A 14,672-nucleotide genomic window follows, 5' to 3' on the forward strand; every position below is an offset into this window, starting at 1 on the left:
GTGCTGAGAGCAATGGCGCACAGCTGCAGTGCTGTGCGCTACCTTATTTGAAGACAGGAACGTTTTCTGCCGCCGCTTTCTCCGGACCTCTTCGCTCTTCTGGCTCTGTAAGGGGGCCGGCGGCGCGGCTCCGGGACCCATCCAGGCTGAACCTGTGATCGTCCCTCTGGAGCTAACGTCCAGTAGCCAAGAAGCCCAATCCACTCTGCAGTCAGGTGAGTTCGCTTCTTCTCCCCTTAGTCCCACGATGCAGTGAGCCTGTTGCCAGCAGGACTCACTGAAAATAAAAAACCTATTTAAACTTTTACTTCTAAGCAGCTCAGGAGAGCCACCTAGCTTGCACCCTTCTCGTTCGGGCACAAAAATCTAACTGGGGCTTGGAGGAGGGTCATGGGGGGAGGAGCCAGTGCACACCAGCTAGTCTAAAGCTTTTGCTTTTTGTGCCCAGTCTCCTGCGGAGCCGCTGTTCCCCATGGTCCTTACGGAGTTCCCAGCATCCACTAGGACGTCAGAGAAATATTATTTATTTATTTTTTTAAATCAATTTTTTACACACACACACACACACACACACACACACCTATCTATCTATCGCTGTTCTGATGTTTGCGTTTTTGATTGGTATCACCTTTTGTAAAGGGACAGTTTTGTTCTGCTTGCAAAACAGACAGAAACTCGCCAAAAAAACACATCCGAAAATCCGACCTCTAGTAAATTAAACACTAGGAGAAAATCTTAGACAAGGGAAAGTACTCCACAAAGTAGGTGAAACTCAAAAACAGTCCTTAATCAGAATTGGAGCAGGTAATGGAGTACAGAAGATAAATCTTAGGCATGTCAAGCTGCACTAGTTCCAACACAATAAAGCATTCTGGGAAGAGAAAAAATAAAAAATAAAATAAAAAAAAAGCATTTTGCTTACGTGAGCTCTTTGCTTAGAACTATATTTATTCTTTCCTTTAAAGGTCGATTCTTCTCTGGGATAGAGAACCAGGTTTTCCTGCCCATAATGACTACATTTTGCTTGCCTGTAAAATAAAGCAACAATGGTTAAAATCAGTATCTCATCTACAGATGGACCATCAAAAATACTACTACGGCGACATCTTGTGGAATCTATACATATTGCAACATTTGCTCAGATCAGAACTTATGATTTAAACTTAAACTGTAAATTAACCATGATAAGATGCTGTAATGGTTAATATTGTTGTTAAAGAAGTACTTGGGTGCCTTGCTTAGAAAATTATTTAATTAATAAGGTTAACAAAATAACATGCATATATATTGGTAGATGCTCAATTAGCTTAGTGATATCATTCAGGTGCTCGAAAGGGAGGGGTATTTCTAAGCAAGAAAAAAATAAGAATTTACTCACCGGTAATTCTGTTTCTCGTAGTCCGTAGTGGATGCTGGGAACTCCGTAAGGACCATGGGGAATAGACGGGCTCCGCAGGAGACTGGGCACTCTAAGAAAGAATTAGGACTACTGGTGTGCACTGGCTCCTCCCTCTATGCCCCTCCTCCAGACCTCAGCTAGGGAAACTGTGCCCGGAAGAGCTGACACAATAAGGAAAGGATTTGGAATCCCGGGTAAGACTCATACCAGCCACACCAATCACACCGTACAACTCGTGATACTATACCCAGTTAACAGTATGAATAACAACTGAGCCTCACTAACAGATGGCTCATAACAATAACCCTTTAGTTAGGCAATAACTATATACAAGTATTGCAGACAATCCGCACTTGGGATGGGCGCCCAGCATCCACTACGGACTACGAGAAATAGAATTACCGGTGAGTAAATTCTTATTTTCTCTGACGTCCTAGTGGATGCTGGGAACTCCGTAAGGACCATGGGGATTATACCAAAGCTCCCAAACAGGCGGGAGAGTGCGGATGACTCTGCAGCACCGAATGAGCAAACTCAAGGTCCTCCTCAGCCAGGGTATCAAACTTGTAGAATTTTGCAAACGTGTTTGATCCCGACCAGGTAGCAGCTCGGCAAAGTTGTAAAGCCGAGACCCCTCGGGCAGCCGCCCAAGAAGAGCCCACCTTCCTCGTGGAATGGGCTTTGACTGATTTAGGATGCGGCAGTCCAGCCGCAGAATGTGCAAGTTGAATCGTGGAGCAGATCCAGCGAGCAATAGTCTGCTTAGAAGCAGGAGCACCCAGCTTGTTGGGTGCATGCAGGATAAACAGCGAGTCAGTCTTTCTGACTCTAGCCGTCCTGGAAACAGATTTTCAGGGCCCGGACTACGTCCAGCAACTTGGAGGCTTTCAAGTCCCGAGTAGCCGCAGGCACCACAATAGGTTGGTTCAAATGAAACGCTGATACCACCTTAGGGAGGAATTGGGGACGCGTCCTCAATTCTGCTCTGTCCATATGGAAGATCAGATAGGGGCTTTTACAGGACAAAGCCGCCAATTCTGACACCCGCCTAGCCGAAGCGAAGGCCAAAAGCATGACCACTTTCCACGTGAGATATTTTGATTCCACGGTCTGAAGTGGCTCAAACCAATGTGATTTTAAGAAATCCAACACAACGTTGAGATCCCAAGGTGCCACTGGGGGCACAAAAGGGGGCTGAATATGCAGCACTCCCTTAACAAACGTCTGAACTTCAGGCAGTGAAGCCAATTCTTTTTGAAAGAAAATAGACAGGGCCGAAATCTGGATTTTAATGGATCCCAATTTTAGGCCCATAGTCACTCCTGACTGTAGGAAGTGCAGAAATCGACCCAGCTGAAATTCTTCTGTGGGGGCCTTCATAGCCTCACACCAAGCAACATATTTTCGCCATATGCGGTGATAATGCTTTGCTGTCACATCTTTCCTAGCTTTTATGAGAGTAGGAATGACTTCAACCGGAATGCCCTTTTCCATCAGGATCCGGCGTTCAACCGCCATGCCGTCAAACGCAGCCGCGGTAAGTCTTGGAACAGACAGGGCCCCTGCTGTAGCAGGTCCAGTCTGAGAGGCAGAGGCCCAGGGTCCTCTGAGATCATTTCTTGTAGTTCCGGGTACCAAGTCCTTCTTGGCCAATCCGGAACGATGAGTATAGTTCTTACTCCTCTCTTTCTTATTATCCTCAGCACCTTTGGTATGAGAGGAAGAGGAGGGAACACATAAACCGACTGGTACACATAAACCGACTGGTACACCCACGGTGTCACTAGAGCGTCCACAGCTATCGCCTGAGGGTCCCTTGACCTGGCGCAATATCTTTTTAGCTTTTTGTTTAGGCGGGACGCCATCATGTCCACCTGTGGCCTTTCCCAACGGTTTACAATCAGTTGGAAGACTTCTGGATGAAGTCCCCACTCTCCTGGGTGGAGGTCGTGCCTGCTGAGGAAGTCTGCTTCCCAGTTGTCCACTCCCGGAATGAACACTGCTGACAGTGCTATCACATGATTTTCCGCCCATCGGAGAATCCTTGTGGCTTCTGCCATCGCCATCCTGCTTCTTGTGCCGCCCTGTCGGTTTACATGGGCGACTGCCGGGATGTTGTCTGACTGAATCAGCACCGGCTGGTTTTGAAGCAGGGGTCTTGCCTGACTTAGGGCATTGTAAATGGCCCTTAGTTCCAGAATATTTATGTGTAGGGAAGCCTCCTGACTCGACTATTGTCCTTGGAAGTTTCTTCCCTGCGTGACTGCCCCCCAACCTCGGAGGCTTGCATCCGTGGTCACCAGGACCCAGTCCTGTATGCCGAATCTGCGGCCCTCGAGAAGATGAGCACTCTGCAGCCACCACAGCAGAGACACCCTGGCCCCCGGGGACAGGGTGATCAGCCGATGCATCTGAAGATGCGATCCGGACCACTTGTCTAACAGATCCCACTGAAAGATCCTTGCATGGAACCTGCCGAATGGAATTGCCTCGTAAGAAGCTACCATCTTTCCCAGGACTCGCGTGCAGTGATGCACCGACACCTGTTTTGGTTTCAGGAGGTCTCTGACCAGAGATGACAACTCCTTGGCCTTCTCCTCCGGGAGAAACACCTTCTTCTGTTCTGTGTCCAGAATCATACCCAGGAACAGCAGACGCGTCGTAGGAACCAGCTACGACTTTGGAATATTCAGAATCCAGCCGTGCTGTTGTAGCACTTTCTGAGATAGTGCTACTCCGACCAACAACTGCTCCCTGGACCTCGCCTTTATAAGGAGATCGTCCAAGTATGGGATTATTATAACTCCCTTCTTTCGAAGGAGTATCCTCATTTCGGCCATTACCTTGGTAAATACCCTCGGTGCCGTGGACAGACCAAACGTCAACGTCTGGAATTGGTAATGGCAGTCTTGTACCACAAAACGGAGGTACACCTGGTGAGGTGGGTAAATGGGGACATGCAGGTAAGCATCCTTGATGTCCAGTGATACCATGTAATCCCCTCTTCCAGGCTTGCAATAACCGCCCTGAGCGATTCCATTTTGAACTTGAACCTTCTTATATAAGTGTTCAAGGATTTCAAATTTAGAATGGGTCTCACCGAACCGTCTGGTTTCGGTACCACAAACATTGTGGAATAGTAACCCCGTCCCTGTTGAAGGAGGGGAACTTTTATTATCACCTGCTGGAGGTACAGCTTGTGAATTGCCGCCAGCACTACCTCCCTGTCCGGGGGAGTATCTGGCAAGGCTGATTTGAGGTAACGGTGAGGGGGAGACGTCTCGAATTCCAGCTTGTATCCCTGAGATACCACTTGTAGAACCCAGGGATCCACCTGTGAGCGAACCCACCGGTCACTGAAGTTCCGGAGACGGGCCCCCACAGCACCTGGCTCCACCAGTGGAGCCCCAGCGTCATGCGGTGGATTTAGTGGAAGCATGGGAGGATTTTTGTTCTTGGGAACTGGCTGTATGGTGCAGCTTTTTCCCTCTACCCCTGCCTCTGGGCAGAAAGGACGCGCCTTTAACCCGCTTGCTTTTCTGGGGCCGAAAGGACTGTACCTGATAATACGGTGCTTTCTTAGGCTGTGAGGGAACCTGAGGTAAAAATGTCGACTTCCCAGCTGTCGCTGTGGAAACGAGGTCCGAGAGACCATCCCCAAACAATTCCTCACCCTTGTAAGGCAAAACCTCCATGTGCCTTTTAGAATCCGCATCACCTGTCCACTGCCGAGTCCATAATACTCTCCTGGCAAAATGGACATTGCATTTATTCTAGATGCCAGCCGGCAAATATCCCTCTGTGCATCTCTCATATATAAGACTACGTCTTTAATATGCTCTATGGTTAGCAATATAGTGTCCCTGTCAAGGGAATCAATGTTATCAGACAGGGAATCAGACCACGCTGCAGCAGCACTGCACATCCATGCTGAAGCAATAGCAGGTCTTAGTATAGTACCTGAGTGTGTATATACAGACTTCAGGATAGCCTCCTGCTTTCTATCCGCAGGCTCCTTTAAGGCGGCCGTATCCTGAGACGGTAGTGCCACCTTTTTTGACAAGCGTGTGAGCGCTTTATCCACCCTCGGGGATGTCTCCCAACGTACCCTGTCCTCTGGCGGGAAAGGGTACGCCATTAGTAACTTTTCAGAAATCACTAGTTTTTTATCAGGGGAAGCCCACGCTTCTTCACACACTTCATTTAACTCATCTGATGGGGGGAAAACCACTGGTTGCTTTTTCTCCCCAAACATAATACCCTTTTTTGTGGTACCTGGGTTAATGTCAGAAATGTGCAACACATTTTTCATAGCTGTAATCATGCAACGGATGGCCCTAGTGGAATGTACATTAGTTTCGTTGTCGTCGACACTGGAGTCGGACTCCGTGTCGACATCTGTGTCTGCCATCTGAGGTAGCGGGCGTTTTTGAGCCCCTGATGGCTTTTGAGACGCCTGGGCAAGCACTGGCTGAGAAGCCGGCTGTCCCACAGCTGTTATGTCATCGAACCTTTTATGTAAGGAGTTGACACTGTCTGTTAATACCTTCCACATATCCATCCACTCTGGTGTCGACCCCGCAGGGGGTGACATCACATTTATCAGCACCTGCTCCGCTTCCACGTAAGCCTCCTCATCAAACATGTCGACACAGCCGTACCGACACACCGCACACACACAGGGAATGCTCTGACTGAGGACAGGACCCCACAAAGTCCTTTGGGGAGACAGAGAGAGAGTATGCCAGCACACACCACAGCGCTATATAAACAGGGATTTACACTACACAAAGTGATTTTCCCTATAGCAGCTATAATATACAGTTTTGCGCCTAAATTTAGTGCCCCCCCTCTCTTTTTACCCTATTGAGCCTGGAAACTGCAGGGGAGAGCCTGGGGAGCTGTCTTCCAGCGGAGCTGTGAAGAGAAAATGGCGCCAGTGTGCTGAGGAAGATAGCCCCGCCCCCTTCTCGGCGGGCTTATCCCGCTCTTTTATTAATATTATGGCAGGGGATTTTTACACATATATAGTTTATCAGACTATATTATGTGTTTTTTTGCCAATTTAAGGTATTCTAATTGAAGCCCAGGGCGCCCCCCCCCAGCGCCCTGCACCCATCAGTGACCGGAGTATGTGGTGTGCATAGGGAGCAATGGCACACAGCTGCAGTGCTGTGCGCTACCTTAATGAAGACCGGAGTCTTCAGCCGCCGATTTCCAGGACGTTCTTCTTGCTTCTGGCTCTGCAAGGGGGACGGCGGCGCGGCTCCGGACGACCGAGGCTGGGCCTGTGTTCGATCCCTCTGGAGCTAATGGCGTCCAGTAGCCTTAGAAGCCCAAGCTAGCTGCAAGCAGGTAGGTTCGCTTCTCTCCCCTAAGTCCCTCGTAGCAGTGAGTCTGTTGCCAGCAGATCTCACTGAAAATAAAAAACCTAATAAATACTTTCTTTACTAGAAGCTCAGGAGAGCCCCTAGTGTGCAACCAGCTCGAGCCGGGCACAGATTCTAACTGAGGTCTGGAGGAGGGGCATAGAGGGAGGAGCCAGTGCACACCAGTAGTCCTAATTCTTTCTTAGAGTGCCCAGTCTCCTGCGGAGCCTGTCTATTCCCCATGGTCCTTACGGAGTTCCCAGCATCCACTAGGACGTCAGAGAAAAGGCATTTGTTTCCCCCAGCACCCTGAATGATAACCGTAACCAGATATAAATTCCACATAATAATAGAATTCAGAGATCTTCGTTACACATATTTGCGCAAATGTGTGAATAAGCCCCAAAGCCGCATCAAGGCGTCTCTGTATATTTGGGGTCCCTAGCGCTATATCTAGGTGCAGGGTGTGGCACCCCAAAACACCAGCATAAGCCAGAAAGCCCAGCATAGCATACCAGTGAAAAAACTATAGTGTTAATAAATTAGTATTTAGGAAGCCGAAGCTATAGAGAACGTGGTACAAAAATGAAATGCAATTAAAATAGAGAAATTGTGTTAAAAAATTAATAAGTGAAAAGTGTTAGTAGAATGTAAAGGTATGCCACACTAAGGCCATCCAGCTCAGCCAGTCCAGAGGCACCACACCTCACACCTCCATTACCCCAATTTGGGTCTAAAATTAACCAGCAAGGAGCCACATGATAATGGCTCCTTACTACAATATGTCTAAGCTAAGAGCTACCTACCTTGGAGCAACCCCATAATGCTCCATGCGACATGTCAGGGCCTGCACCTCCTCCTAATGCAGGAACCTCTCTGCCTCTCACAACAAATATATATATTGGTAGATGCTCAATAGCTAGTAGTATTTCTAAGCAAGAAAAAAAGGCATTTGTTTCCCCCAGCACCCTGATTGATAACCGTAACCAGATATAAATTCCACATAATAATAGAATTCAGAGATCTTCGTTACACATATTTGCGCAAATGTGTGAATAAGCCCCAAAGCCGCATCAAGGCGTCTCTGTATATTTGGGGTCCCTAGCGCTATATCTAGGTGCAGGGTGTGGCACCCCAAAACACCAGCATAAGCCAGAAAGCCCAGCGTAGCATACCAGTGAAAAAACTATAGTGTTAATAAATTAGTATTTAGGAAGCCAAAGCTATAGAGAAAGGTTTCCTAGATGACTGTCATGGACAAATATTTTTGACCTCACATTAGAATTATATATAGCCTATATTTGCAATGTTTATTTTTATATGTTATACAACTAAAAAACTGAAAATGGAAAAGTAAGAGAGTTATGGTAGATGTACCATTGTTAACTCTTTCTGCGAGGTACATTGGGTTCCACAGGGAAATCATCGGGTGTAGCGTAGATCTAGAGCCAGAGGCACCAACAGGCAAAGCTTTAGCTGTCCCAGGATGCATAGGGGCCTCCTCTATAACCCCACCTCCAGGCACAGTGAGCTCAGTTTTGTTAACCAGTCCAATGCTGGAAGCAGGCAAGAGAGAAGGAAGATATTAGTCACATAAGAACACGACAGGAGAAGGTACCAGTGGCTAATGCCATACAAACCCAAAGAAGCAAGGTGCGTCAGGGTGGGCACCCTGTGGAACCCAATGTACTTTGCAGAAAGAGTTAACAATGGTGAGTTTACCATAACTCCTTTTCTGCAGCAGGGTACATTGGTTTCCATAGGGACAACATCGGGGATGTCCTAAAGCAGTTCCTCAAGGGAGGGGACGCACCTGAGCGGATATGAGAATCCAGCGTCCAAAGGAAGCATCCTGTGAGGCGAATGTATCAAAGGCATAGAACCTAAACAACGTGTATACTGAGGACCACGTAGCCGCCTTGCACAATTGTTCTCGGGCTGCGCCACGGCGGGCCGCCCAAGAAGGTCCAACAGACCGAGTAGAATGGGCCTTAATTGCAGCAGAAGCTGGAAGTCCAGCCTGCGCATAAGCATGTACAATCACCATTCTGATCCATCTGGCCAAGGTTTGCCTATTTGCAGGCTAGCCACATTTGTGAAATCCAAACAGGACAAAAAGGGCATCAGACAGACTTAAAGGGGCAGCCCTGTCCATATAGACACTGAAGAGAGCTGTAACCACATCTAAAGAACTATCTTTAGCCAACAAATCCGAAGAACTAAAAGGCATGGATCACCATCATTTGGTTAAGGTGAAATGATGACACCACCTTAGGTAAGTAACTGGGCCGAGATCGGAGAACCGCCCTGACCCGGTGGAAAATCAAAAAGGGTGGACAACAGGACAAAACGGCTAAGTCAGAGACCCTTCTTGCAGAGGCAATATTCAGCAAGAACAGGACCTTGGCCATGAGCCATTAAAGGTCCACAGATTCAAGAGGTTCGAAAAACATTCTTGAAGGGCTTTCAGAACAATAGATAGATCCCATGGAGCCACTGGGTGGACATAGGGAGGATGAATACGTAAAACACCCTCAATGAATGTGTGAACATAAGGTATAAAGGCAATCTTGCGTTGAAACCACACAGACAAGGCAGAAATTTGAACCTTGAAGGAGGCAAGATGAAGACCTAAGTCCAAGCCTCTTTGCAGAAAAACCAGAAGTCTGGACTTTCTGAATCTATAGGCGTCATAATTCCTATCAGCACACCAGCTGAAGTAAGAATTCCACACCCTGTAATTAATCCGGGCAGAGGCCGGTTTGTGGGCCTTCAGCATAGTCTGAATAACAGCCTCAGAAAACCCTTTCGACCTTAGGAGTGATGCTTCAAGAGTCACACCATCAAAGCCAGTCGGGCCAGGTCTGGGTAGAGGCAAGGGACCTGCACTAGGAGGTCTTGAAGATGTGGAAGTATAAGGGGGATGCTCTAATGAGAAACCCTGCAGGTCTGAGAACCAGCGCCGACTGGGCCACGCTGGAGATATCAGAATCAGCATTCCTCCTCCTTGTTTGAACTTCCGAAGTACCCTGGGCAGGAGTGACACTGGGAAAGAATATGTAAGGCAGCTGAAAGAACACTGTCTGAGGATCTCTGGTTCGTGATCCGAAGACTGGAACCTTGTGATTGTGGCGAGGCGCAAAGAGGTCCACGTCTGGTAGACTCCATCTGTCCAGCAGGAGTTGGAAGAGTTCGGGATGAAAACCCCACTCTCCGGAGTGAACGTCCTGGCAACTGGGGGAAGTCCACTTCCCAGTGTAGGACGCCTGGAATGAACACTACAGATATGGCTGGCAGCTGGCGTTCCGCTCAACATAGGATTTTGAACACTTCCAACATTGCCATACGGCTTCAAGTGCCGCCTTGATGGTTTATGTCAGGGGTGGCCAACCCGCGGCTCTCCCCTTCATTTGATGTGGCTCCCGCACCTGCCACTGGTCCCAGCCTCCCACTAGCAGCCAATATCATCCTGCCTCCTTCACAAGTTCACAGGAGGTTTGGGATGCGCCGGCACCGCTCCACTTCGTGCACGATGTGACGTCATTATGTCACATCGTGTAATGAGAGGCGGCACCGCTGCCACAAGGAGAGAAGAGACGCGGTCGTGGGGACTCGTCGATGCCGCAGTATGTATCCCTCTGCATCCCTTGGCCTAATAGCCCACAGACATTATGCTGGTGGAGGGGGGGGGGGGAGCCTGCTGCCTGCCTGGGGGGCGAGCCTGCCGCAATGTGTAAAATGGGGACTCTTGCCTGCCGCAATGTGTAAAATGGGGACTCTTGCCTGCCGCAATGTGTAAAATATGTGTTTTTTACCTCCAGTGTAACTAAAAATGGGGGTGTGACACACGGTCATGCTCCTACGAATGTCCTACTGAAGGCGGGTGCCCAAAAATGGGGTGTGGCCTTGTGCCAGTTAGGCCCCTACCCAGTATTGGGGGCGTGCACGCCTACGGAGCGCGCATGATACCGGCTCTTTGGCTCTACTTCAGATTTTTGGGGGCTCTTTGCATCTGACTGGTTGGCCACCCCTGGTTTATGTACTAGTGGCATTGTCTTATTGTATCTGAACAGGCCTGTTCTGTACCAGAGGCAGGGTGAACACTGCTCACAGCTTCATAATATTGATTGGAAGAAGAGATTCTTCCCTGGTCCAACGAGACTGAAACGACTGTTGTTCCAACACCGCTCCCCAGCCCCAAAGACTGGCGTCTGTTGTCAGTAAAACCCAGTTGGGGATCCAGAAGGGACGGCCCCTGCTCAACTGCTGGTCCTGGAGCCACCAGGTCAGCGACAGACGAACCTCCAGAGTCACTTGAGATCTGATCCGATTAGGTAAGCCGTCCTACTTGGAAAGGATCAAACGTTGAAGAGGGCAGTAATGAAATTGAGCAAACTCAATCATGTCGAAGTGTATCGACACTCTGGGGCGATGACTTAAGTGTCTTATCTTGTCCTGAAGTTTCAGGACCTGGTATGGAGACAGGAACAGTCTCTGACTGTGTATCCAAGAGTGCCCCTAGGTGCACCATGCTTTGAGCTGGGACCAGCGAGAACGTCTTCCAATTTATCAGCCACCCATGGGCTTGCAGGAAAGTTACAGTCAGTTGTAGATGACTGGGGAGAACTTTGTGTGAACTTGCCAAAATTAGTAAGTCGTCCAAGTATGGGAGGATTCGGATTCCCTGGCAACGGAGGTGTGCAGTCATCACGGCCATAACCTTGGTGAAGTTCCGAGGAGCCGTAGACAGTCCATACGGCAGAGCCTGGAATTGGTAAAGAAGGTTGCCAATAACAAACCACAGGAACTGCCGATACGGAATATGCATCCCGTATATCCAGGGATACAATAGTCTCCAGGTTCTATAGCCAGCACTATTGAGCGCAGTGTTTCCATATGAAACTTGGATACTCTCACAAACTTGTTCAAAGCCTTGAGGTTGAGTATGGGCCGGTATGACCCATTGGGTTTCGGAACCAGAAACAAGGGTCGAGTAGTAACCTCTGCCCCTCTGGGACAGAGAAACCGGCACTACCACTCCAGTACTCAGGAGGGTTAGCAACCATTTGTAGAGATTGCGCTTTCAACGGATCCGACGGAGAGCCTTTGTGCAGAGCTGGTGAGGGGGGACGTCTTTTGCGTGAGACAGCGTACCCATGAGAGACAACTTCCAGTACCCATGCGTCTGAATTGGTCTTTAACCAGACCTAGGTGAACTGCAGAAGTCTGCCTCCCACCCTGGGGTCCCCCAAGGGGAGGCCCGCCTCGTCATGCAGCAGGCTGATGGGCTGCCCAGGGCTGTTTTGCCTTGGACTTGGAGGTTTTGGAAATGCGAGACTGTCTAGGGTATGTAGTACTTTTTACCTTCTGAGAAGGATTAGAAGTGGTGAGAAAAGCTGACTTAGCAGCTGCTAGCTCCGACACAATTTTATTCAGGTCATCCCCAAACAAAAAAGTGTCCCCAGTGAAGGGAAGGACTTCCAAAGTCTTCTTGGAGTCCAAGTCCCCTTTCCACGACCTCAACCACAGTATGCGGCGTGCCAGGACAGATGTAACCGATGCCTTGGCCACCAACACTGCCGCCTCAGAGGACGCTTCTTGAATATAGTAAGAAGCAGTGGTAATATGAGAAAGGCATTGTCTGGCATTTTCAGAGATATCCTCAGGTAGCTCCTCCTCTAACACCTGAACCCACGCCTTAATACCTCTTTCAGCCCAAAAGGCAGCTATAGTGTATCTATGAACAGCCTCTGTAAGGGAGTAAATAGATTTCAGGCATTCCTCAATACGCTTATCTGTCTGCTCCCTCAGTGAGGTGACAGTGGTGACAGGCAGATAGAGTGGACAACACCACGAGGCGGGTGACATGAGAATCCACTGGTGGAGGAGACTTCCATTTGGTACACATCTCTGCAGGAAGAGGATAGCGAGCAAAAGCCCTTTTGGGAACAGGGAATTTCTTCCCTGGATTAGACCAGGGTTCCCATCTGATGTCCACTAAATGATCAGAATGGAGTAATACAGTTTTAACCACATTCTGTGGTTTAAAAACTTGTCAGTTTTCTTTGCTACTGTAATGGTTTCCTCCTCATCAGTGATTGGAGGATATGCTTAAGAGCAATCACTAGGGCAGGGACATATATTGATAACGAGATTTATGGTAAGAACTTACCGTTGTTAAATCTCTTTCTGCGAGGTACACTGGGCTCCACAAGGAATGACATTGGGGTGTAGAGTAGGATCTTGATCCGAGGCACCAACAGGCTCAAAGCTTTGATCTTCTGCCCAAGATGCATAGCGCCGCCTCCTATATCACCCCGGCTCTGTGCACAGGAGCTCCGTTTTGTTAACCAGCCCAATGCAGTAGCAGGTAAAAGACGACAACCGCTAGTAGCCACATACACCACACTCTCACGACAGGAGAAAGTGTAAGCGGATAATGCCATACCAACCCAAAGAAGCGAAGTGCGTCAGGGTGGGCGCCTTGTGGAGCTCAGTGTACCTCGCAGAAAGATTTGACAACGGTAAGTTCTTACCATAAATCTCATTTTCTGCTGCGGGGTACACTGGGCTCCACAAGGAATGACATTGGGGATGTCAATAAGCAGTTCCTTATGGGAGGGGACGCACTGTAGCGGGCACAAGAACCCGGCGTCCAAAGGAAGCATCCTGGGAAGCGGCAGTATCAAAGGCATAGAACCTTATGAACGTGTTCACTGAGGACCACGTAGCCGCCTTGCACAATTGTTCAAGGGTCGCACCACGGCGGGCCGCACATCAGGTAATGTCGCAATGTTTCTCTGAAACCAAACAGACAAGGCAGAAATATAAACCTTGATGGAGGCCAGACGAAGGCCCAAGTCCAGGCCGTGTTGTAGAAAGGCCAACAGTTTGGCCGTACTAAACTTGTAAGCGTCATAATTGTTAGATGCGCACCAAGCAAAGTAAGAATTCCAGACCCTATGATAAATCCGAGCAGAAGCCGGTTTCCGGGCCTTCAACATGGTTTGACTGACCGCCTCAGAAAATCCTTTGGCCCTTAAGACGGAAGCTTCAAGAGCCACGCCGCCAAAGCCAATTCGTTGAATCCTGATATACACAGGGGCCCTGAACGAGGAGATCTGGGCGCTGCGGAAGTAGAAGGGGACGCTCTATCGAGAGACCCTGAAGGTCTGAGAACCAATTCCGTCTGGGCCACGCTGGAGCGATCAGAAGTAGGATTCCTCCTTCTTGCTTGAACTTCCTTATTACTCTGGGCAGGAGTGACACCGGAGGGAACACGTATGGCAGCCAAAAGTTCCATGGAATTGCCAGTGTGTCCACGAACGCTGCTTGAGGATCCCTTGTCCTTGCTCCGAAGACCGGAACCTTGTGATTGTGCCGAGACGCCATCAGGTCCACGTCTGGAAGACCCCACTTGTCCACGAGGACTTGAAACACTTCTGGATGGAGGCTCCATTCTCCAGCATGTACGTCCTGACGACTGAGAAAGTTCGCTTCCCAGTTTAGTACCCCTGGAATGAACACTGCCGATATGGCTAGCAGATGGCGTTCTGCCCACTGAAGAATCCGTGATACTACCCTCATTGCCATGCGGTTTCGAGTGCCGCCTTGATGATTTACGTACGCCACCATGGTGGCGTTGTACGACTTTACTTGAACAGGTCTGTTCTGTATCAAACGCTGGGCCAAGTTCAATGAGTTGAAAACCGCCTGTAATTCCAGAATGTTTAATCGGGAGGAGAGACTCCCCCTTGGTCCACCGACCCTGAAGGGAGTTAGTGTTCACTCTAGGTGTCTTTCACAGGGCGCTGCGCCCTGCCCCTTTTTTAGACACCTGAATGCCGCCCTGCCCGTTTGTGTGCGCCCTCCCGCCCCGCACTTTGCTGCCCGCCGGACCCCGC

General features: G+C 49.2%; 1 protein-coding gene across 2 annotated transcripts in view; it reads right to left on the bottom strand.

The window, feature by feature from the left end:
- DHFR (dihydrofolate reductase) overlaps positions 1-14,672 on the bottom strand; it is a 242,800-nt gene that overhangs the window by 179,387 nt on the left and 48,741 nt on the right. For both annotated transcript variants that reach the window (XM_063963917.1, XM_063963918.1), the window contains exon 3: positions 923-1,028. In XM_063963917.1, coding sequence (XP_063819987.1) covers positions 923-1,028 — 106 coding nt within the window. The remainder of the gene's footprint in view (positions 1-922; positions 1,029-14,672) is intronic.

The sequence above is a fragment of the Pseudophryne corroboree genome, chromosome 1 (assembly GCF_028390025.1).
Source record: "Pseudophryne corroboree isolate aPseCor3 chromosome 1, aPseCor3.hap2, whole genome shotgun sequence".
Classification (NCBI taxonomy): Eukaryota; Metazoa; Chordata; class Amphibia; order Anura; family Myobatrachidae; genus Pseudophryne; species Pseudophryne corroboree.